Genomic DNA, 25,570 nt, shown 5'->3' on the forward strand with positions numbered 1-25,570 from the left:
GTGTACCTACATCTGTCACCATACAACACTATGGCGGTACCATTGGCTATGTTCCCTATGCTGTATGTTTCGTCCTCATGACTTATTCCGTAACCGCAAGTCTGTATCTCTCACTCCCCTTCACTATTTTATCTGTCTCCCCACCCACCTCCCCGGTGGAAACCATCAGTGTGTCCTCCGTATTTATAGGTCTGATTCTGCCTTTGCAAGTTTTTATTCACTTAAAATATCGACTGATATTCTATAACATGTAGAACACTGGTTACACTTTTCAGAAACTTGCTTGGAGTCACAGCACCTGTACTTTCAAGTATTACTTCTTTCCTCTAGAGAATGTTTTAAACAAAAGAAAAACAAAAGGGAGGTTAAGGGAATGAGGTATTCACCATGGCACCTTGCTAAGATTCTGGATATCTATCATCTGGTCACGGGGAGGAAAAAAATAGAAAAAATAAGAGAAAGTATCTATAAGGGCAAAAAGGGATGAATGTTGGAGCATCAAGAGAAATTTAAAAGAACATGGAGAAAAAGTGAGCTAAATGCTGATGACACCTTCTCTCCTGGGCACCAAGCTACTTTCAGAATAAGTTTGTAGCCTCAGCAACAGATCCTACTTAATGGAAAGACACTTAAAAAGACTGTGGCAAGTTGGCCCAGTGGGATACATAGAACCACATGAAAGTTAATGAGCTATGTGGACCCTTTTAACCCTGTCCCCTCCCTAGCTGCCCAGATTTTAACAACTCCTCTGCAAGTGAGGGGAGAGAGGTCAACGTCAAGACTAATTTCACAATGGCCACTGAGAATACAAAGGATATTACAACCTAATATCTTAAAATTTGGAAAATACACCTACAGTTTTATCCACATGATTCATATTCTAGGTTAGGAAAGTTTATTTTTGCTTTTAAAATTTCAATTCCCAAATCTTATTTAGATATTCTCTGCTTCATAAATTCCTGACTCTGAATTGAGTCTAACTGCCCTATTACCACTATGCTGATGAGAATTTCTACTCATGCCTGAATCTCCTTGAACCCTTGAGGTTCAGATGGAGCGTGTGGAGGTACAGAAATTTAAAAAAGCAAGACAGTCATAGTTAACATGGTAACACCATTAGGAAAACTATGACTCCAAGGAAGGTTCCAAAGTCTGCTCCTATGTGATTGTGCAATTTGTATACTGCACAAAAATCCTCAGCCAAGGGGGAGATTGGGAGCTAGAGTTCAGGGTGCTCAGTATGTCTAGTCTCTCTTCACTTTTCTGCACATGACAGAGGGAACCCTTTTTTTCTAATTTTCAGTGAGGAACCACGTATGTTGGCAAACTCATTGAGTCCTTAGCTGATTCAATCACCTGGGAGGTATTAAGAATCCAGTGTTACTGCACAAGCCCTGCTGTTTATACCCCAGCCACTCTTCCTCTGTGCCTTTGCCAACACTGTTCCCTCTGACCACAAGATTGCAGTCCTTCCACTCCTCCACCTGAGACTAACCCTGATCAACTTTTAAAATTCAACTCTAGGGGCACCTGGGTGGCTCAGTCGATTAAGCGGCTGACTCTTTTTTTCTTTTTTTTTTTTTTTTTTTTCCTGAAAGAGAAAGAGCGTGAGTAGGGGAGGGGCAGAGAGAGAGAGACACAGAATCTGAAGCAGGTTCCAGGCTCTGAGCTGTCAGCACAGAGCCCGACGCGGGGCTCGAACTCACGAACCATGAGATTGTGACCCAAGCCGAAGTCTGATGTTTAACCGACTGAGCCACCCAGGTGCCCCTTAAGCGACTGACTCTTGATTTCAGCTCAGGTTCCTGAGAATGAGCCCTGTATTGTGCAGAGCCTGCTTGGGATATTCTCTCTCTCTCTCTCTCTCTCTCTCTCTCTCTCTCTCTCTTTCCCCTTGCTCGCTCTCTCTCTCTTAAAATAAATAAACATTAAAAAAAATAATTCAACTCTATCACCCCAAAAGTGTCCTTGATGAATCCTAATCTGAGTTGGTTGCCCTTTTCTGTGTTTTCACAAGAACATTGGCTTCTCTCTAGTAGCTCCCTGCCACATTTTTAAGCTCACCTTTCTTCTCTACAGACTGCAGTGTAAAGGCTGTGCCGTGTTTATGTTCATGATGAAGTGCTCAGTAGGTGTTTGAGGGGGGGCAGGAGGGGAAAAGAGCAAGAGCCTTTCTATTTTGCTCATAGAAATTGAAGCACTGTTTTCAGTATATAGATAATGGGAACAGAGGCCGCATATTTTAGGGAAAAGTTACTGTAAAAATGATGGAGCAGAGCAAGAGAACTCTTGCCAGTGTTGCTCTGGCTTCTCATTGTCATTTCACTCTTGCTGTCCTCTCTCTCCCTCTCCCATCTCTTGCTCTAATACTGTTCCTAAGTCATCAGTGGAGAGAACCATTTTACATAATTGCCTGTGGTATCTAGAATCTCATTACGTTAGAGGGTCTCTTTGTAAAATACTGCAATTGGATATGAAAAAAGTTAGCAGATGTGGAAAGGAACAGTGACTTTGTATTGTCAGGATATCTAACTGTAGCAAGGAATCCAATAAACTGTGCTAAAAAAATATCCTCATTTTGCCTTGCGTATGAAAATGAGACAATCTGAGATTTCAAATTACAGTTCGTTTGTGTAGAGTGAAAATCCGAGAGACTGGCAAGGTCTAAAGGGCTGTCATTCACACTAATTTTAATTAAGTGAATCCAACTTGATCAGACTATAAAACATTATTATTATTAACAAAAGTTATATAATTAGCAGTATAATATTCGCTGACCCTAGAATTACTTTTTAATCTCTACTGAAACATTTTTATGTCTCTAGAGCTACTATTATTCTATGTATGGAAACACACACATATATACACTGGTAATAGAACCTGGCATATGAATTATGTGTCATGTATATTCAATAAGCTTTCTTTCATGTCCTACAACAAAAAAATAAAGGCTGCTTCTTCAGTTATTCTACTTAATTGCAATTATTTTCTCATGAACTAAAGGTTCTCTTCATTGTGGGAAAATTTTGGACTTATTAATTTGGTGTCTATGTTAAGAAAAATTCCCAGATCTTGTTATATAATGCCATCTCTCCTGAGGGCAGTAAGTCATTTTGAGGAAAGTGAGCTGAAAATAATGGGTTTTCGTTGGCTGTGATAATGATCATTGCATATTGTTATTCTAGTGGAGCAGAGCCACTCTTTTAATGGTAAACAAAATGAGATGTGAGTATATGTGGATGTGATCATAAACTCTGAATATCAAGTAAGGCAAGGAGAATTGGGTTAAAATTCAAAAGTACCTTCTTATTAGCTCTATGGAAAACCACTTCTGAAGGGATTGTGGGGAAATTTTATGTACTAAAACACAGTTCAGATTTTACAATAGATAATTAATAAGCAATTACATTTGTGGGTGACAGAATTCTTCCAAGCAATATTAACACCATGACTTTCACAATTTATACAATATTTTGTGGATATAATTAAACCTAGCAATTTCATTTAAAAAATTATGATAAAAGGTTAATTCTCTATAAAGCAAGATTATTATGGCACCTACACATGTTCTAGAAAATGTAAAGCGATTAATGACTTTGCCCCATAATTGCGATGTTATTAAAATATCCTCATATGATGTAATGGATTTAAATCATCTCTATTTTGAATGGTAGAGAGCATTTCTCTACACAGTGACTTCTATGTCCATGAGTAGATGAGCTTAACAGTAGTGGACTACTGAAATTATATTCCCCCACATTGTTTTTGTTCCCCTTCAATTTTGATCCTTGCTGTACAAGACAGATGACAGAGCTAGCCTGACTGTAAGCCTATAGATGCACTGTTTTGTTTCTCCTTTCACAAGTGTGGCTTAATATGAAGCATGAGCAAATGTAACTGAAAGAGAAGGCAGAGCAGAATAGAAATCGATGCCTCCTAAAAGCGTGTATCTGTGCATCTGTGACATTGAGTAGCATTTTGAAACAACATATGGATAAAGGGAATTTTGATAATATAATTTAAAAAATCTCCTCTGCTATGCCTCATAAATAAACAAACTTGTTTTTCCAATATATTGTAGAGTAGCATCTAGTCCTTAAGACAAGAGACCTACAGATTGCTAATATGAGTTGTGGGCACAATTAAGCATCACCTTACGGCATGTACATAGGATGCCCGCATACCTGCTTCTCGCTAAAGGTTCTTCCGTGAAAATCTGACTCTGTATGCATATGCAAATATATACAAACCCATTAGTAATGCAGTGATACCCACAGCCCCCACCTGAATAATAATGAGAATCTTTTGAGTCACAATTTTCTATTTAATAAATTCTGAATTCTCACTGCTGAATTTCCTTGTAAGCCTGTTTCCTCATAACAAGCTTTTGCTACAACAACAAAAAGTGTGAACCTTACATATTTGTACAGAAAACAACCAATTGGAATAGATACATATGATGTGTTGCACTACAAAGGCTTTCCAACATGGACCTGGATTCCTCTAGAGTGCCAGCAGCAGATTTCTTATTATGCTTTGGTCTCGTCTTCAGTGCCAGTGACAAGATTTTTTTTTTTCCTGGCTGAAATCTAATTACTAGTGGGGCTGGCAGGATTTCATCTTGTATCTACACTGCAGTTATAGAAAAACATTTTTTAATCACCTTGCATTTGAGAAAAGGAACACTTAAAAGGAAAACATATCATCCTGGGAGAGGGTAGTATGCAAAGTATATAAACATTGCTTCCGATGGGCTTTATGAGTTCCTCCCAAATACTCACTGATGAAATTTTACCCCTTAGGTGTGCAGAAGGCTATTTTGGACAACCTTCTGTACCTGGAGGATCATGTCAGCCATGCCAATGCAATGAAAACCTTGACTTCTCCGTCCCTGGCAGCTGTGACAGCTTGTCTGGCTCCTGTCTGATATGTAAGCCAGGTACAACAGGCCGGTACTGTGAGCTCTGTGCTGATGGATATTTTGGAGACGCAGTTGATGCAAAGAACTGTCAGCGTAAGTCCTGAACTATTGACGCCTCTGACAGAATTGATGCATTGCACCTCAAAGCAGCTGATGAGTTCTTGAGTGGGGATTGGAGGGTAGGAAATTATGTGCAATACATGTGTGATAGATGCACAGCCTATACACAGAGTCTGCATATTCTAAAGTATTTCTTTGTACTAATAGAGTAAATCCTTTGAAAATAGCTGCATTGTCAGAGTGTTGTTTTTCAAAGGATGCACATATCTTTATTTACATGTGGAAGGAAGATTTTAAAATCAACTTGTGTCCATGGTAGGAGAGAAGAATTTAGAAAAACTAGGTAAGTCCCACTTATCCTTATTATTTATTTCAATTGTAATCATTTTCTTCAAATGAATTTTTGTCCATATTATTTCTTTAGTACCTGTCTGGAGGTGTTAATCTGTTATGCTTTCATATGTGAACTCTACATTCTTGCATTTCATAATAGGTGCCCATATTTCCACACACTGGCATTTATAATTCTTGAATGATTGACCTTCACCGTGGGACTATTCACAGAATGATATTTCTGTGTTTCCTTTCACAAAATTAGCTCTTGTAGGGCTTCGTCTGTGTTCATTAGTGCACATCTCCTGTTTCTTCCACTTCCCTGGCCTCATTATTCAGTATTGCATAAAATCAAATAATGCTTTGTATTCGCAGTAGTGCAATATGCAAGGGAAATCTTGTGGTGCAGAGCCAGTGGAATGTGAATCCGTGTCAGCACCCAAGTATTTTATGTGCCATCCTTGACTTCACCTGCCGCCATCATCTTTAGGTAGAGCCAGTTATGATGCCAACACTTCACTCTGTCAAGTTCATTACGTAAGAAGGGGCCCTTCCAGTCACTCAGTTGGGACCTACAACCTGCAAAATTATAGAGACCGCTGGAAATGTAGTCTTTTCACTGTCTCTGCTGTAGACACCAAAGACCTGGTGGGACACCCCACTTCAATAACCAACCTCACAGGGCTGGAAGATGAGTGCCAGATTTTTGTCATTTGCAAATGACAGTTGGTTAAACAAAAAACAAATCACTCTCTAGGACAATAAGCATCTGTTGATATCGCCTGTAAATTGGTATTTTTAAAAGTTTTTTTTTAAGTTTATTTATTTGTTTTTGAGAGAGAGAGAGAGAGAACACAAGCAGGGGAGGGGCAGAGAGAGAGGGAGACACAGAATCCGAAGCAGGCTTCAGGCTCTAGGCTCTGAGCTGTCAGCACAGAGCCCAACACGGGGCTCGAACTCACGAACCATGATATCAAGACCTGAGCTAAAGTCAGACACTCAACTGACTGAGCCATCCAGGTGCCCCAGTATTTTTTTTTAAAGGCAAGATTTCCAACAGGCACAGAAGCACACTTTACCTGTATAAAATCATAAGGAGCTTAAGAAGTTCTCCCATTCAAAGACATCATCTAAGATCAACACTTTCTGGCCATGTGACCCTGGACGAGACAGTTGACCTCACTGAGATTCAGTTTCCTCATTTACATAAAGGGTCATGATTTTCTGTGAGGTTTCAAGGATCCAGCCCAGAGAGAGTGTCCAGTGTGCCGCTTGGGCCTGGGATGCTCACAGAGAGGAGTGCCTTTGGTAGCAGTGTTCATAGTAGTTGTATCTGTGAGTCACTCATTTTAGAGCTGTGTTCCTTGTTTAGTGACCTCCTTTTCTGTCTTCCATTAAGCCCCTCCGTAAAGTTGAGGAGACATTGTTCCACTCATTTTATTGTGATAAACTGGGGGTCTATGGCATAAGAACACATAGGAGAATATGGTATAGAAACATTCTGAACCATTGCCAGTTTTTACACCACTTGCTATGAAGCACATATAGAAAAGATTAGAGTTTTTAATGATCTTCAACATATAAAATATAAGAAATATACTTATTTTGATAATTTTTATACGTATATTAGTTTATCTATGCATAGGTAGTAAACCTCAAGAAAAGAAAATTCATGATAAACCATTATTTTAGTTGCCTCTAGGTTTGCTCATGAAAAGTACACCACTACAAAGAAATGTATTTTGCTTTTGAAATTTATGTTATTGTTTGTGTCCTACATTTCATTTTAAAAAGCCACTTAAAACTTTATATTGCCTTTGTGGGGTTTTTTTTCAAGTTTTTATTTTAATTCCAGTTAGTGAATATATAGTGTAATATTAGTTTTGGGAGTAGAATTCATCACCTACATAAAACACCCGGTGCTCATCACAAGTGTCCTCCTTGACACCCATCTCCCATTTAACTCATCCCTCTGTCACCTCCCTCCATCAACCCTCAGTTTGATCTCTATAGTTAAGAGTCTATTTTTATGGTTTTCCCCTCTCCTTTCCCCGCTACGTTCATCTGTTTTGTTTCTTAACTTCCACTTACGAGTGAAATCATATACGTGTCTTCCTCTTACTGACTTGCTTTGCTTAGCATAATACATGTCATTGCAAACAGCAAGATTTCGTTCTTTTTATGTCTGAGTAATATTCCACTGTATATACATACCACATCTTCTTTATCCATTCATCAGCTGATAGACATTTGGTCTCTTTCCATACTTTGGCTATTGTTGATGATGCTGCTATGGACATTGGGGTGCATGTGTCCCTTTGAATCATTATTTTTGTATATTCTGGGTAAATACCTAGTAGTGCAATTGCTAGATAATAGGGAAGTTCTATTTTTAACTTTTTTTGAGAGAGAGGTGAAGGGGAGGGGCAGAGGAAGAGGGGGAGAGAGAATCCTAAGCAGACCCCACACTCAGCACAGAGCCCAATATGGGGCTCTGTCTCACCACCATAATACCATGACCTGAGCCAAAATCAAGAGTTGTATGCTCAAATGACTGAACCACCCAGGCACCCTATTTTTAACTTTTTGAGAAACCTTCATACTGTTTTCCAAAGTGGCTACATCAGTTTGCATTCCCACCAACATTTGTTTAAGAGAGTTCCTTCTTCACATCTTCACCAACTTTTTTCCTATGTTGTTAATTTTAGCCATTCTGATAGGTGTGAGGTGGTATCTTATCGTGGTTTTGACTTGTATTTCCCTGAGGATGAGTGATGTTGAACATCTTTTCATGTGTCTGTTACCCATCTGTATGTCTTCTTTGGAAAACTGTCTATTCATTCTCCCCATTTCTTCACTGGCTTATTTGTTTTTTTGGTGTTGAGTTTGTAAGTTCTTTATAGATTTTGCATAGTAACCTTTTCTCAGATATGTCATTTGCAAATATCTTCTCCCATTTCAAAGCTTTCCTTTTAGTTTTGTTGAATGTTTCCTTCATGCTGCAGAAGGTTTTTTTTTTCTTGATGAAGTCCTAATAGTTTGAGTTTTCTTTAGTTTCCCTTGCTTCTAGAAATGTGTCTAAGAAGTCGCTATGGCTGATGCCAAAGAGGTAGCTACCTATATTCTCCTCTAGGATTTTGATGGTTTTAGGTCTCACGTTTATATCTTTCATCCATTTTAAATTTATTTCTGTGTATGGTGTAAGAAAATGGTCCAGTTTCATTCTTCTGCATGTTGCTGTCCAGTTTTCCCAACACCCTTTGTTGAAGAGACTTTCTTCCTTGGATATTATTTTCTGCTTTGTCAGAGATTAGTTAGCCATATAGTTGTGGGTCCATTTGTGAATTTTCTATTCTGTTCCATTGACCTATGTGTCTGTTTTGTGCCAGTACCATACTGTCTTGATGACTACAGCTTTGTAATATAGCTTGAAGTCTGGAATCATGATGCCTCCAGCTTTGCTCTTCTTTTTCAAGATTGCTTTGGTTATTCATAGTCTTTTGTGGTTCCATACAAATTTTAGAATTGTTTGTTCTAGCTCTCTGCAAAATGCTGTTGGTATTTTGATAGAGATTGCATTCAATGTGTAGATTTCTTTGAGTAGTGGAGACATCTTAATAATATTTGCTCTTCCATCCATGAGCATGGAACATTTTTCCATTTCTTTGTGTCTTCTTCAATTTCTTTCATAAGTGTCCTGTAGTTTTCAGAATACAGATCTTTTGCCTCTTTGGTTAGGTTTATTCCTAGGTATCCTATGGTTTTTGGTGCAATTGTAAATAGGATCGTTCCTTGATTTCTCTTCCTGCAGCTTCATTATTGGTGTACATAAGTACAGAAGATTTTTGTATGTTGATTTTGTATCCTGTCACTGCTTTCATTATTTTTAAGATTATGTTAAGTTATGGTAAATTTAATCCTATATTCCTCATCCTGAGAAAAAAGGACTTATAAATTCTAAATTATTTGGGATTTAAAAAATTGAAGTGTAATATATATGAGACTCACATAAAGAAAGTGAAAGTATATTGTAATAGGGATGTGAGGACAGATGGTAGCTGCACTTGAGATGAACGTGATATAATGTATAATTGAATCACTACATTGTTCACCTGAAACTAATGTAACATTATATGTCAACTATACTCAAAAAAACAAATAAAAATTAATTAATTTTAAAAAGAAATTGAAAGCATATACAACAATTCTAGTGGCGAGTGAAGTAGAAATTTACAAAAAGTATTTCTCTTAGTCTTTTCTCACACCCCTGCTATGGAGTATGCTTAGGCTATTGTCTGAGGAATTGGAGACTGGAGCTAAGGCCAATTCGTCAATGGCCACCAAACATGTATCCACTTAGCAGACACAAAAGGTCAAATCCCTGGAAGAAAAATCAGCCAGTTTTGGGGAAAGCAGTATAACTAAGTAGAACCTTGAGCCAGGGGAACAGGAAAATAGCATAGGCTGATGGAGGAGCTATTCACAATGTAGTTATAAGTTGTGCTCAAAGTATCCAAAGACATGAGGCATTAGATAAAATTTACCAAAACCATCTATGAAAGTTCTAAATTTTTCTGTCATCTCCCCCTCACATATTTATTCTGGTGTCAATGCAATTATATGTACCATTAAAAGTACACCTGTAAGGTGCGTCATTAATTACGTTCTATTTGTGAAAAGTCCCTTTAATTGTTAGACTGATTTATTATGTTTCAGGATAGCATCAAACAGCTTCATCACATAGAAATGATAAAAGATCACTTAAACCAAATATATTGGAAACAGTATACAAATTGTAAAACAAAGTGATTTTTAAAAATTATAATGCTATATTCCTAATACGCTTGAAACAGCGTCTTCATTTTATATACTTTTTAATTGAAAATATTTGACATATGACATTGTGTAAATATAAGGTGCACAGCATCTTACTTTGATATATATTGCAATACGGTGATTGTTGTAGAGATATTTATTCCCTTGCACAATATAGTACAATATTGTCTATATTTTTATACTGTGTAATAGAGCACCATAGCTCATTTACCATTCACCATTTACTACTTGCAAGTGTGTGCCCTAAACAACAATAATTTTACCCCCCCAACCCTCCATCCCCTAGTAACTACCATTTTACTGTCCGTTTTATTATGAGTTTAATTTTTTTAGATTCTGCATCTAGATGATATCATGCAGTAGTTAGCTTTCTTTATATGACATCTTCCATTTAGCGTCATGTGGTCCAGGTCCATCTGTATTGTTGCAAATGGTGGGATATTCTCCTTTCTCATGGCTGAATAATATTCCATTGTGTATATATACCATATCTTTTTTATCCATTCATCTTTGATGGACATTGACATTTTTCCGTATCTTGGCTACTGAGAAAAATGCTGCAGTGAACATAGGAGTGTACATATCTCTTCAAAATACTGTTTTCATTTCCTTTAAGTATATACTCAGTAGTAGAATTGCTGGGTTATATGCTAGTTCTATTTTCAAATTGTTTGAGGGACCTCCACCTTGTTTTCCAAAGTGGTTGGATCAATTTACATTCCCACTAACAGTGTATAAGAGTAAGTCTTCAAGACATTCTTCAGCATCTGTTGTTTCTTGTCTTCTTGATAATAGCCATTCTAACAGGTATAAGGCAATATCTCATTGTGGTTTTGATTTGCATTTCTTTGAGGATTAGTGCTGTTTAACATCCTTTCACATGCCTGTTGGCCGTTTTGATATCCTTATTGGAAAAAATGTCTACTTAACTCTTCTGTCTTACATACTTTACTAATCTTAAAGGTGTGTGTCCAGGTACAATATATAATATTCACTCTCAAAATCAAAATAACAATGACTACATTAATGTTTTAATAGCATCTGATGTGCCAGGCACTGTGATATAGCTTTACGTGAATCATCTCCACAGCCTGTAAAGTTGTAAGGATCAAAGGATATAATGCCTAATGGAACACCTAGCAAATCAGAAAACATTCTTTTTTTTTTTAAGTTATTTATTTTGAGAGAGACTGAGACAGCATGAATTGGGGAAGGACGGAGAGAGAGATGGATACAGAGAAACCCAAGCAGGATCTGTGCCAGCGGTGCAGAGCCTGACGTGGAGCTTGAACTCATGAAACCGCAAGCTCATGACCTGAGCCAAAACCAAGAGTCGGACACTTAACCAACTGAGCCACCCAGCCACCATGAAAACATTGTGTTCTAAAACTTAGTTGCCAAAGTTACCATCTGGAGGATACTATTATTTAACAAGCCTATTAAGACTGTTGGAAATGTTTTCCCAACCAAAGATGTCTTTTCTCTTTGCAGCTTGTCGCTGTAATGTCAACAGCTCCTTGTCCGAGAGTTGCCATGCTAGGACAGGACAATGTGAATGCAAACCTAATGTGCAAGGACTGCGGTGTGATGAGTGTAAGGTAAGGAGTAGGAGCTGGCCATGAGTCACTTCCTCCTTGAAAATGTTCATTAGCTTTCAACGACATACATATGAGTATATTGAAAGAGGAGTTCAGGATTGTACAATCCTACGTGTACAATCACTGTGATCATTGGAGAGTTTTTCCAAAATAGAACAAAATTTGCTGTGCACTAGCATTTGGCCTTCAACCTATATTTCCTTGGCAGCAAATTTGTATAATATTTACTGTAATTCAGATGTTTCTGAAACAAAGAAGCTATAAATTTAATCTCAATCTGCAGTGAGTAAAATACTCTTTGCTTTTATATTGTTGGCAGAATGAAATGTGTCACACCCTTTGTTTTTAGCACTTTGTTCTAGTTCTATCATTGACAAGTTAGTTACAGGGAGCATTCTACCTCAGAAAAGTTTTCAGTAGAGAAGCTAATCAACATAGTTTTATATACACCATTTTTATAAAATGAAATAAAATTCACAACATGTTGCTCTCCGTTCCTGAACGTTTTGCCCTGCCTTCAGTATGGCACACCCCTTGAGATTCCTTCACTAGAGTGATGGATTTGCACTACCTACTTCTTATAAAAATGTATTTTGGCTTATAAAGACTTAAACCGAACGAGCATTTCTCAGATAGCAAACTGGCCTTTCTGTACTAAGTTTGGAAATACCTTCTGCCTCTATCTCTTGAATAATAGCAAATGCTCTTTTGTTTCTTTGTTTTCTTTTTCTGTTGGCTTTTAAAGCCCGATATGTGGTGGGATCCAGAGAAGCACTTCTGTGTGTTATGTGACTGCAGTCTCGTTGGTTCTGTGACACCACAGTGTGATATTACAGGAAGATGTTCATGTAAATCTGGCTTCGTAGGGAGACACTGCAACCTCAGCAGGCAGGTGCACCGACAGGAGGAGCAGTCACAGAGAGCGCACCGGGTGCTGGGGCCTCCTCAGAGGTGGGGTTTCAGCAGCTCCAGCGGGTGCCCTCGGGGAGCCTATCGGCCCCCAGCTCCGGTAATCCCAGAGGCGCTGCATGTCTCATGCCTCCGCATGCTGTGTTCCGTGTGCTGCCGCTGACCTTTCCCGATGGCATTTTTACCAAATAACGGTTGCTCGGTGTGCACAATTGCAAATGTAAACACTAGACCATTCCTGCTTAAAGCTTTGCCTTTTGAAAATAGCTGTCCGTGTATTTTTTTTTTAATTTTTTTAAAATATTTTTTTAACGTTTATTCACTTTCTGAGAGCCAGAGACAGAGTACAAGCAGGGGAGGGGCAGAGAGAGAGAGGGAGACACAGAATCCGAGATGCGCTCCAGGCTCTGAGCTGTCAGCATGGAACCCGATGTGGGGTTCGAACTCACGAACCCCTGAGATCATGACCTGAGCTGAAGTTGGGCGCTTAACCAACTGAGCCCCCCAGGTGTCCCCTGTCTGTGTATTTTTAAAAGTATGTTCAGGTTCATAGGTTCATAAAAGTTTCAGTTTCCCATGGATATGTAGAAGTTTATTTGTAGAAAGCTGTGATCTTATAGGTGGAAGGAATTTCAGACCTCCGAACAGACTCACTTCTGTGAATGAACAAATCTAGCAAAGAAAGTGGCTTTCCCAAGAAAATCCAGCCCATTGATCTGACGTGTTGTTCACATTTCATCATAATGGATGGCTTTGTTACTTTGCCACATCATAAGCTTGCCCGTATATACCACAAGTCACACACTCTCACACTGCTTGTATACCACATACACTAAGTAAGGAAGCATGTTTTCTACTACAGAAGTTTAGTCCCCCATCTTAGTAGACAAAAGAAAAATACTGGCAGTAAGAGCAAAAGGGAGGAAGGGAAGAGAGAGGAGGAGGAAAGAGAGAAGAATAGGTCCAGGGCCATGTTGCAGAGTGACAGGAAATAAGACTTACCAGTGTGGAATCACAGCCTGGTGGGGAGGAGCAGGGAAGGGATAGAAGAAAGTGAGAGTAAAGTAAAAAGTAACAGAGTAGAAAAGAAAAAAAGAAAGAATGCATTATTCTAGGCTCTTTATTGGCATTTAAAAAAAAATTAATGTTTATTTTATTTTTGAGACAGAGAGAGACATATCATGGCTGGCGGAAGGGCAGAGAGAGGGAGACACAGAATCTGAAGCAGGCTCCAGGCTCTGAGCTGTCAGCACAGAGCCTGACGTGGGGCTCGAGCCCATCAACCACGAGATCATCATGACCTGAGCCGAAGTTGGACACTCAACCAACTGAGCCACTCAGGCGTCCCTCTTTATTGGCATTTTAAGAAAATTAGTTCTGGGGTACCTGGGTGGCTCAGCATCCAGCTGGCTCAAGTCATAATCATCTTGTGGTTCATGAGTTTGAGCCCCGCATCAGGCTCTATGCTGATGGCTCAGAGGCTGGAGCCTGCTTCAGATTCTGTGTCTCCCTCTCTCTCTGCACCTTCCCCACTTGCAGTCTGTCTCTGTCTCTTTCTCAAAAATAAATAAACATTAAAAAAATTTATAGTGAAAAAAAAAGAAAATTAGTTCTGGTATTGGTCCGCCTCGGGTCAAATCCCAGCCTCACCACTTCCTAGCTATGACAGTTCCTTAAGTCTTTCTGTAATACACCTTCTTCATCTGTCAGAGGACCCACTTCATAGGGTATCTAACAGCCTGGATCCTCCAAGAAGCAAATGTGAAGAGATTGACTGGGGGAAATGCCTATGAAAGTTGAAGGAGAAGAGAGCATAGTGTACAGGGAGCCTCCTGCCATAGTGCAGGCCTGACTGATGTGAAAGGGGAAAGGGAAGGAAAGATCGAGCAGAAAAGCCTCATTCTGTGCATTTTGCCAAAATGCCAAATGCTTGTCAGGCCAAACGGAAGTGCCCGAGCACCAGTTTTCCGTTTGAGGAATCCTGGATTGGGCAGAAAGACTGTTGGACTTTATTGTAATCAGTCTTTGACCTGGAGAAGCATGACCTGGTGTGGGTTCCCCCGGTGGATCCACAAGAGTGGAAACCGGAAGATGTCAATCAGCCAACTCGCTGAAGATTCTCTCGCAGGGAGACCTGCCCGGGCACCTCCGTGGCGGGCTCTGGATTGTCATGGGAACAGTACATAAGGCACGCATCTGGAGAGTTCTTAGCGAATGCTAGGTATCATTACTGTTGTTGCCATTGTTGTTATTAGATGAAGAAATCTTTAAAAATAGTTTTTCAAAAACGGATACGTATATTTAAAGTAAAAGAAAGGGATCGAGACTGATCAAAATGTCTCCAAAATATAAATTTAGCAGAAATTCTGCTCTCATTCATGGCCTTTTCCTACATACCCTACAGCACTGTTGTACAAGGTGGTGTTTTGTCCTGAGACCATTTTTCCCCTGAGACAGTATGTGTGAGAGTAGAGAGCTCAGACTCTGGAGCCAGGCTGCCTGACTTGGAACCCTGACTCTACAGTTGGGTAGCTGGTGACCTTAGGCAAATTGCTTGACCTTTCTGTCCTTTGGTTTCCCACTCAGCATAAAGGTGATGGTAATAGCTATCTCCCAGGATTGTCTTGAAGATTCAATGAATTCATATTTGTAAAGAGCTTTAAAACAGTGCTTAGCACACAGCAAGCACAATACGTTAAGTGCTGTTGTTATTATCATCCCAAGTGAAAATAATTTACAGATTATCAAGCTTTCCGGCGACACTGGATAAGGACTGTCTCCCATGTTTGTTTTACCTCATTAATCTTGATTACAGACTGGGAACATCTCCTTCTTGAATTTGCTTACCACAGAGATTTTCCCTAGCCTCTGAAATAAAATTTTGTACATCAAATTTAGTAAAATTTTGTTAGTGAAGTTTGTTACTATTTGCTTTGGTATTACTCAATTCTTTAAAACTACGTTATTTAAATATTTGAAACGTATGACAGAGAGATTTTTTTTGTACATATTTTTTTTACATAATGAACTTTGGAATTTTCTTACTAACTATGATTTGGAAGTTCATTTAATACTATATCGATATATCCATTAAAGATATACATATGCCAAGTGAAGAAAAATTTAGGAAATAAAGATGAATTTGAAGTACTGTCTCTGATTCATATTTCTAAGTCAAGAAAATTTAGGAAATAAATGCAAAATACTTTGCATAAGAAATTCAAATACATCTATGATTCAGACTTTTAAAAACTAATATAGTTTGTTCTAGTCTTTTTTCTATGTATACATGTTTCTTTTTGTGTCTGAGGGGCAGTATGTGTGTCATTATAGGTATATAATTGGGATCATAGTGTATATATGATTTTGTATTCTGCTTTTTGAAATTTTGCATAATGCTATATCTTAAGTGTATTCCTATCATTAAAACTGCTTCAAAACAGGATTTTAATGATTGCATATTATTTCATAGCATGAATGTATCCTAATTTGATTTATTCAACTTTTTTTTTCTAACATTAAACATTTAAGTACCTCTGCATTTACTCTCATAAATAATACTGTAATGGGCATGCTCATACTTTAACCGTTTTCCGAATTTCTGTTTATTTCTCTAGGTCAGGTATCTAGAATTTTATAGCTAATTTTTTATGAATAAAGATATCATATGTTTTAATCTTCCCTTCCTCCTTTTTTGTTTTATTTATTGTATTTTTTTATTTTATATTGATTGCAGTGTTGTTAACATACAGTGTTATATTAGTTTCAGGTGTACAGTAAACACAACACACTTTCTTCTTTAATAATATGGTCAAATCTGAATTTGAACCGGAAATAAAAATAAAGTCAGCAGTAAATACAAAGATGAAATGATTATCGAACTCAATCGACCCCTTTTATATTTAAAAACCAACACTGTTCTTAGCTATAGTCATATTAAGAGACTAATTTTCAGTGTGATTTTGTTTTCTAGAACTATTTTTCATACTGTTAACAATGGTGAAAATATGTAATAAGCCTTATTCATTTCTCTTTGCGTGGCTTGTATTAAATAGCAAGATTTATTCCTACCAGAAAGTAACGGTTAAGTCTAATATTCTAAAATAGGAATTATTTTTACAAAGAAGTAATTACTGAGACTAATTTTCAGATTAAAATATCATAATAATGTGACATACTTCATATTTTAAAATACAACCTTGATGTGCTTTAAGTAGGATATGCGCTTTTCATTTTTCTAGTAGAGGTAATTTTTAATTTATCCACACTTTCTAAAATAGGCCCTCTAGGTCATATAACGTGTATTTCAAACCAAAGATAGTAATGAAAACCGATCATAGAAAGTTATTTGTTGTAAACAGATAAAAGATATGCCTAGGAATAACTCATCAGAGAATAAAAGTTTCCTTTCATCTATCTAATCTGGTGCTTTGATGTGTGTTCTCACAAATCAATTTCAGTTGTTAAAATGAAACCCAAGAAACTATATGTTTGTAAACCAATTATTTTGTCAGCATAGGCATAAACCTGTAAGTTATATTTGTAATGTGAGCCCTAGAATAATGATCAGAAGTATTTATGGAGAGATGACAAAAATTAGATCAAATATTAAAGGAAAAACATCTATTTTAACTGTAGGCATCTGGTCAATAACATTGAAAATATGTTTAACAAGTAGAAGGAGTTCATAAGATTTCAAAGTAATCAATTCAGATTATTAGGAAGGAAGCAAGTAAATTTTTAAATTAAAATATTAGTAACACCCATAGCTTAGTTCTACATCACTGTTAAAATCTTGGGAGGCATAGGAAGAGGCTGGTGAATATAAAACAGACAAAAGGATCATGCCCTAGTTCTACCATTAATTCTGATAAAATTTTAAAGTAATTGAACTCTTCTTTTTGGATATCGTAGAAAAGGTCCATTAGATGAAGTTACAACCTCATTGTCATAACATCAGTGATGAACCTTGATAACCCATTGGTTTCTCTTTCCTGCCTCCTCTTTTGGCATTGTGCATCTTGTTTCATAATGAATTAAGTGATTTAAATTTAATTTTTCTCTTTCCTTTTCTATGCCAGCCTGAAACCTTCGGCCTACAATCCGGAAGGGGGTGTGTTCCCTGCAATTGCAATTCCTTTGGGTCTAAGTCATTTGACTGTGAAGAGAGTGGTCAATGTTGGTGCCAACCTGGAGTAGCAGGAAAGAAATGTGACCGCTGTGCTCACGGCTATTTCAACTTCCAAGAAGGAGGCTGCACAGGTCTGTAAATAAGACTAAGCCCTACACATTCATTCTCTGGTTTTAGCATTTTTGCAGCGGTAGGAGTTCATTCTTGCAGGTTCCCGGAGATTTAAAGGAAGGGCACCTTGACAACAAATATATGATCCAAAATATTTAACTAAGTAAGTAAAGTATGCTTATTTTAAATAAACTAACAAATGGAATACATTGCAGGGTGAAACACTGCACTGTAAATAACTGCTTGCAAATACTCCATAAAAAATCCATCAGCAGATCTCAATTCTGCTGTGTCCCTTCCTGTCTGTGACCGCCAGTCAGCCCGTCAGTCACTCAAGGGCTCCTGTAGCTTGAAAGTCAAATGTTCAATTTTTCTTTTGCCAGTGTTCTCTAAGCTTAAACTTCACTCCCGAGTTAATACAGTTCAACTCTCTCTTTTCCTAGTGCAAAATTGGTACAAGGATCAGAGAAGTTAATATCTTTTTCTAGTACAAAAAATATCTTTTCATCTACTTTCATGTGCCTTGAAACCTATGATGTTCCTAGAAAGAAACAGATTAATACTAGGTATTTGCTAGTTCTTGGAGAAATACAAGAAGGTTTCTAGCCATGATTTCTCTCAAGCAATATTCTCATATTCTTCCTAGAAATCATGAAGTAAGAAAATAGGAATTAGCATACTACAAATGAAAATGAAGATTGAACATTACCTTGATTTATATGCTACTAATTTGGAATAGACCCTTATCCCAACATTCACTAGGTTGAGTATCACCTTTGCTTATTAAATTCACTGATTTAACACTGATGATACTCCTTTACTCTCAGTACCATGATAAATATGTGATAATGTTTTAAGACATTATTATTGACTATTGTTGCAAATGTATGTAAGTAGTGGCAGGAGCAATATTTCCAATTATTTTAAAAATGAGTATCTTATAGATATTCTCAACCAATTTCAATATATACTTTTTATTGCAAAGATAAGCCATTCTGTTATTCTGAATGTTATCATTGTACATCTTCTAAGAATCTGTATGTGATCCCTGAGTCATCGTCTATATACACTAAAACATATAAAGCTGGATTTTAAAATATACTGTTCTTTAAATCCAATTCTAACAGTTTACTTAATGTGAATTAATAAAAGGGTACTATACACTCAAGTATATTCACTACACTACCAGAAATTATAAATAAGGCAAACAACATTATCTAAAATTATGCAATGATGATAACATTAGAAATGCAGTCTTAGTAGCATTCAAATCCAGAGAAACAGACAAAAATCAGTCCCAAACAGGCAGGATAGCATTGTGGTTGAGGGTATAACTTCACCAAATAGCTTGGATCAGTTTAGTGGCTCCACGGGCAACTAGTTATAGGACCTGGTCTTGCTGTCTCTCTGCAAAATTTGTCTATTAACTTAAGAATGGTATCTGTCTCACTGGGTTTTTATAAGAATTAGTTGAGTTAATGGCTCTAAAATATTTAGAATACTGCCTGGCACATAGACACCAGGTAAGTGTTTATCATTGTTATTATCATTAGCAATGCATTAGTATTCTGAATTGTGGTAAACATTCCGTTTGGGCAGGGGAAAACTAGCTAATTATTCAGGTCTTCTCCCTACTCAGTTTTATGATTCCATGGAAGAACTGCTTAGAGAATTTCTATCTGCAAGTAACAATTTGAACTGTCCCAAGACATTTTTTAGCACATAAATTTGAACATGATATGAACTGTTTCTCTTCTTAATGAAGGTATGTATAAAATAAATCCTTTGACTTCAAATTATCGACGGCAGTAATAACAAAAACAACAGGTAAAATTTATTTGGCATTGATGTCAAATATTATGCTAAACATTCTTCACAGCTGGTATGCTGTAGGCAATGATGATTGCGATCCCTTAAAAACTGAACTCAATCAAATATTCTAAATATATTTCATTTAAAGATTTCATCATCATATTACCAATTGAAAGATTTCTTGTAACATTAGTCTTCTGTTTGAATCTGAATACTTGGTGGTGTTTCTTCCTTGCTTACACTTCAGCTGGAAACACTGCACTGAAATATACTCAGTGCTGAGTCAATAGCTGAGTCAACTATAGCTAATCAGTAGTGGACATTCCTCGTCTTAGATGACTTTGAAGCTCTTCTGAAGTCTCTTTTTTTTTTCTTTTTCAAATCTTATTTTTGTATTCTTTGAGAAAGTGCAGTGGATAGAGATATTTTCATTCTTCATATATCATATCATAGCTAAGAAAATGAAAAATCTATTGAAAAGAACAAAGCAGGTGGTAAATAAACCTCAAAAATACCTTCATACACACACCTATGTGCACACACACACAGGGTTACATAAGTCAGTTATTTTTAATTTTTGCAAAACTGAAATGTCCTGATGTGTGACTATTAAACTACATACATGATATACTGAATTTAAGAAGCCTGTTAATTACTGGTTTTTATTATAAATCATAGTCATCAACAGGAAGGAAATACTAACCTATACAGGATAGAAAATTTAGTTATGCACTTGAAATAACTATAGAAACAAAATTTTAAACTTTATAGTATCTAGATATGGTTAGCATAGAATCTGATATACCACTTGTTTTTTTAAACTTAGTTGAAAACTAAAAATATTTTACCTTTTGAAATCATTAAATGAAATACAACATAAATTTATTGATCGTCTCTGTGAAAAACACTTTTCTGTGATATAAAAGATGAATGAGGTCAGTTTTCACTTTCAAGGATCTTTAACCATAATATGGAAAATAAAACAAGAGAAATAAACTCAGCGCTTCCTATCAAATTTTTACTGTTTTACTATTTTTTTCCCTTTTACTTGTGAAGCTTGTGATTGTTCCCATCTGGGTAATAATTGTGACCCAAAGACTGGTCAGTGCATTTGCCCTCCCAACACCATTGGAGAAAAATGTTCTAAATGTGCACCTAACACCTGGGGCCACAGCATCACCACTGGTTGTAAGGTGAGTTAATTGCTTAATTTTCTCTGGTAATGAATGTTTCAAAACTTTTTTTTTTATTTTGTGAAAGCTTTATAGTTGGAAATTTCAAAAGCCAATATTACCTTATAAAACAATATAGAACTAACAGTATAGAGTGATTGCAGATACTGATCAGTATCTTACATTTCATTTTACTTCTGGGAAATATGAAGTAAGTACACATTTATGTATCTTTATTCATTATACCTACAAAAAAAAAAAAGGAAAACGTAAAACCAGAAACAGCCAATAACTTCATACCTAGACACAATGAAATATTATCTGCAAAATACAAAAAATTAGGAACTAATTAAAGGAATTTGCCAAAACTCTATAGGAATTGCCCCTAAATTAGGACTAGGTTTCAGTTTTCAAGAAGCATTTGAAAGGATTCTGGGGAGTCATATTGACAACCTTTAGCTTGAAAAAATCCTCATTTTTCCCACAAGTGTACCTTAGAACGTGGCATAGCTAGCTTTGCATTTCAAGAAATCTATCCAGCATCAGAGTTAAAGGTAACAGATACAGCTGTTGTAGAAATATTGATGAGAGAGAACAGGAGCTTGGACCCAGCCAATGAGCCTCCACGAAGATGCAGGGAGTAGGCTATGTAACAGAATTCTCACTGCTGTATGGCTTGGTGCACTCATAGTTTTGGAAGATAAGAGAGAAGTCTTAAGGATGAATCCTGGGTTTTTCTTTGTAGGAAATTAAATGAGAGTATTTACTGCTAGAGGGATTATAGGTGACTCAAATTCAAGTAGGAAAGGTGATAAGTCCACAGGGTTTTTTGCGGGTTTTTTTTTTTTTTTTCAGCTTTTCGTGAGGTATTAACTAAATAAAATGCAATTACTCGTTTAAAGTGTTGAGTTTTGGGTGCCTGAAAGGCTCAGTCGGTTAAGTGTCTGACTTCAGCTGGTCATGTTCCCATGGCTCATGGGTTCAAGCCCCGAGTTGGGCTCTGTGCTGACAGGTCAGAGCCTGGAGCCTGACTCAGATTCTGGGTCTCCCTCTCTCTCTGCCCCACCTCTGCTGGTGTTCTCTCTCTCTCTCTCTCTCTCAAAAATAAACATTAAACAAATTTAAACAAAATAAAATAAAATAAAGTGTTGAGTTTTGACCAATGATTACAGTTGTATAACCACCCTGATGCCTTTTTGTAGTTGGCTTCCCTGCCCCCGCTTAGTCGCACCAGGAAACTATTGTTTCTCCTATCACTATAGTAATGTCAGTTCCACAAATTCATAGAAATCGAGTCATACTACATGTTATTGTTTGGGTTTTGTTTGTTTCTTTGTTTGGGGGAATTATTATTGGCCCAGCTTCCTTTTTTCAGTATAATGCTTTTGTGATTCACCCACACTGTTGTATATGAGTAGTTTGTTATTTTTAATTGTTTAATAATTTTACATTGGATGATGCGCAATGACTTTTCTATTTATTTACTATTTAATGGGCATTGGGGTTACTTCTAGTGTGGTGCTATTATGAATAATTTTGCTATGAACATTAGTCTATAAGTCAAAAGCATGGGTGTAGACCTATGTTTTCATTTTTCATCACAAGAATACTCCACATCCTTACCAACATTTGGGATTTTGACTCTTTAATTTTAAGCATTCAGTTGGATGTTTATTTATGCCTTTCTTTAATGTCCAATGATATTGGGAATAATCTTATTTATTTATTTCCCATTTATATATCTTCTTGCAAAGTGTCTGTACGAATCTTTTCTATTTGGGGTTGTTAATTTTCTCAGTAATGTGTTGTAAGAGTTCTTTATGTATTCTAGATACCAGTCCTTTAATATATTTATGTTCTGTAACCATTTTCTCCCAGTATACAGCTTGTGTTTTACTTCTGCTGTGGTATCTTCACCTAATTTTTATAAAGACTAGTTTATTATCCTTTTGTTTCATGGGTCATGCTTTTTATTTTCTAAGAAACACACATTGGCTTAAGTCAAGATCTAGAGACACCTCTCCTATGTTTTCCTCAAGAAGTTTTATAGTTTTGAATTTTACATTTAGGTCCACATTGCATTTTCAATATTAATTTTTCTATATGGTTTGAGGTAAGGGTCAAAGTTCACCTTTTAATGGATATCCAATTTTTCCAACATCTTTTCTGAAAAGATTATTCTTCTTCCTCATTGAATTACTTTAGTTCCTTTGTCAAAATAACCTGGCACTATATGTGCACATACATTTCTGAGCTCTATTCTGTTTCATTGGTCTATCTGTCCTTGTACTGACACTGTACTGTCTTGATCACTGTAGCTTTCTAGCAGAGCATGAAATTGGGTGGTATAAACTCTCCAACTGTCGTTCATTTCTAATACCTTTTGCACACATTAGATCCTTTGCATTTTCATATAAATTTTTAAATCAGCTTCTCAATTTCTTCACCAAAAGCCTTCTAGACTTTGATGGGGATTATATTGAATCTACAGGTCAATTTGGGGAAAATTGACATTTTAAGAATACTAGATCTTCCAGTGTATCAATATGACATAAGTTTTCATTTACTTTTCTTTGTATTTTTTTTTTCTCGGCAGCATTTTATAGTTTTTGGTGGGCAAGTCTTGTACATTTTGTTACATTTATCATTGTGTTTTATATTTTTTACACAAATGTTATTATTTATTTCACTTCAGTTTCCAACTGTTGCCAGAACAGAAAATGCAATTATTTTTATACAATAACTTTTATTTTTTTAATTGACTATATTTCTATATATTTTTTAGTAGCCTCTATGCCCAACTTGGAGCTTGAACTCACAACCCCACAATCAAGTGTTGCATGTTCTACCGACTAAGCCAGCCATGCACCCCATTCATTAACTTTCTATATCGACACCCTGCTAGAAATTTATTCTAGCTATTTTTTGGTAACTTCACTGGGATTTTCTATGTAGACAATAATACCATCTGCAAATTGAGTTTTACTTCTTATCTTCCAACCCATGTAACTTTTATTTCATTTTCTTTGCCTATTGCAGTAAAATATTGATTTGTAGTGGTGGGAGCAAATATCCCTGCCTTATTCCTTATGTTAAGTAGAAAGGATTAAGTCTTTTACAATTAAGAATAGTGTTTACAAATGTTCTTCATCAAACGCTCTTTATCAGTTTAAAGATGTTCCTCATATTCCTAGTTTATTAAGAACTTTTATCAAGAATATACGTCCAGTTTTGTCAAAAGCATTTTCTGCATCTATGGAGATGATCATATAATTTTTCATTTTTCAGCTGCTAATGTGGTGAATCATATTAATTGATTTTCAAATGTTGGTCCAACTTCACAATCCTCAGATAAATCCTGCTTGATCATGAGCGATTATCTACTTTAACTTATTTTAGATTATGTTTGTTAGCATTTTGTTAATGATCTCTGGGTCTGTTCATAAGGACTGTTAGTTCATAGTTTGTTTTTTCTTAGAGTGATATTGTCTGGTTTTGTTACTGGGGTACTGCTACCCTCATGAAATAGATTGGGAAGTATTCCTTTCTCATAGTTTCTGAGGAGTTTGCATAATCAATGAAATAGAAAATAAAAATAGAGAAAGGCCAATATCGCCAGAAACTGGTTTTTTGCAATTATTAATAAAGTTCATGATACTCTAAGAAGACTGATCAAGGAAAAAAAAGACGAAAGAAATAATCAAAGTCAAGAATAAAGGAAGGGACATCATGAAGATCCTGCATACACTAAAATAATAATATGAAATAATATGAGCAACTTTAGGGGCGCCTGGGTGGCGCAGTCGGTTAAGCGTCCGACTTCAGCCAGGTCACGATCTCGCGGTCCGTGAGTTCGAGCCCCGCGTCAGGCTCTGGGCTGATGGCTCGGAGCCTGGAGCCTGTTTCCGATTCTGTGTCTCCCTCTCTCTCTGCCCCTCCCCGGTTCATGCTCTGTCTCTCTCTGTCCCAAAAATAAATTAAAAAAAAAAAAAAAAAAAGTTGAAAAAAGTTGAAAAAAAAAAAATATGAGCAACTTTAACCAATAAATTTGATAACTGTACAAAATAAACATTTGTTTCTTTTGTTTACTTTGAGTTTAGTTTTCTCTTGTTTTCCAAGTTTCTTAAACTGAAAGCTTAGGTCATTGACTTGAGATCTTTCTTCCTTACTAATATAAGCATTTTATTTTAAATTAAAATTTATTCCAGTTACTTTTTGGTAGCTTCAATATATATTCAACAAATATATTAAGTTTCCTTCCAGGCACTAATTTAGTTGCATCCCTCACATTTTGATATATCGTTTAAATTTTCACCCTTAAAATATTCTTATTTATTTTACTACTTATTTTTATTCACTGATTGTTTAGAAATATGTTGTATAATCATCATATATTTGGGGGTTTTAAAGATATCTTTCTGCTATTGACATCTAATTTAGTTCTGCATTGGTCTCAGAACATAATGTGTTTTATTTCAGTCCTTTTGAATTTATAGAGATTGGTATTATGTCTCGTAACAGTGTGCATTTTGATTAATGTACATGAAAGTATCTTGTATTCTATTATTATTGGGTGAAATCTATACAAGCCAGTTATCCTCAGTGATTTTTATGTGTGCATATTCTATCAATAACTGAGGGTGTTTAACTATAATTATGATTTATCTATTTCTCTTTCAGTTCTCTC

At 36.4% G+C, this 25,570-nt stretch overlaps 1 protein-coding gene across 2 annotated transcripts in view; it reads left to right on the plus strand.

Annotated features, from left to right (window-relative positions):
- Positions 1-25,570, plus strand: part of LAMA2 (laminin subunit alpha 2) — a 613,797-nt gene that overhangs the window by 370,553 nt on the left and 217,674 nt on the right. For both annotated transcript variants that reach the window (XM_078447300.2, XM_078447301.2), the window contains exons 20-24: positions 4,803-5,014; positions 11,642-11,748; positions 12,494-12,757; positions 17,739-17,919; positions 20,768-20,904. In XM_078447300.2, the coding sequence (XP_078303426.2) occupies positions 4,803-5,014; positions 11,642-11,748; positions 12,494-12,757; positions 17,739-17,919; positions 20,768-20,904 (901 nt within the window). The remainder of the gene's footprint in view (positions 1-4,802; positions 5,015-11,641; positions 11,749-12,493; positions 12,758-17,738; positions 17,920-20,767; positions 20,905-25,570) is intronic.

Source organism: Panthera onca, chromosome B2 (genome assembly GCF_046562875.1).
Source record: "Panthera onca isolate mPanOnc1 chromosome B2, mPanOnc1 haplotype 2, whole genome shotgun sequence".
NCBI lineage: Eukaryota > Metazoa > Chordata > Mammalia > Carnivora > Felidae > Panthera > Panthera onca.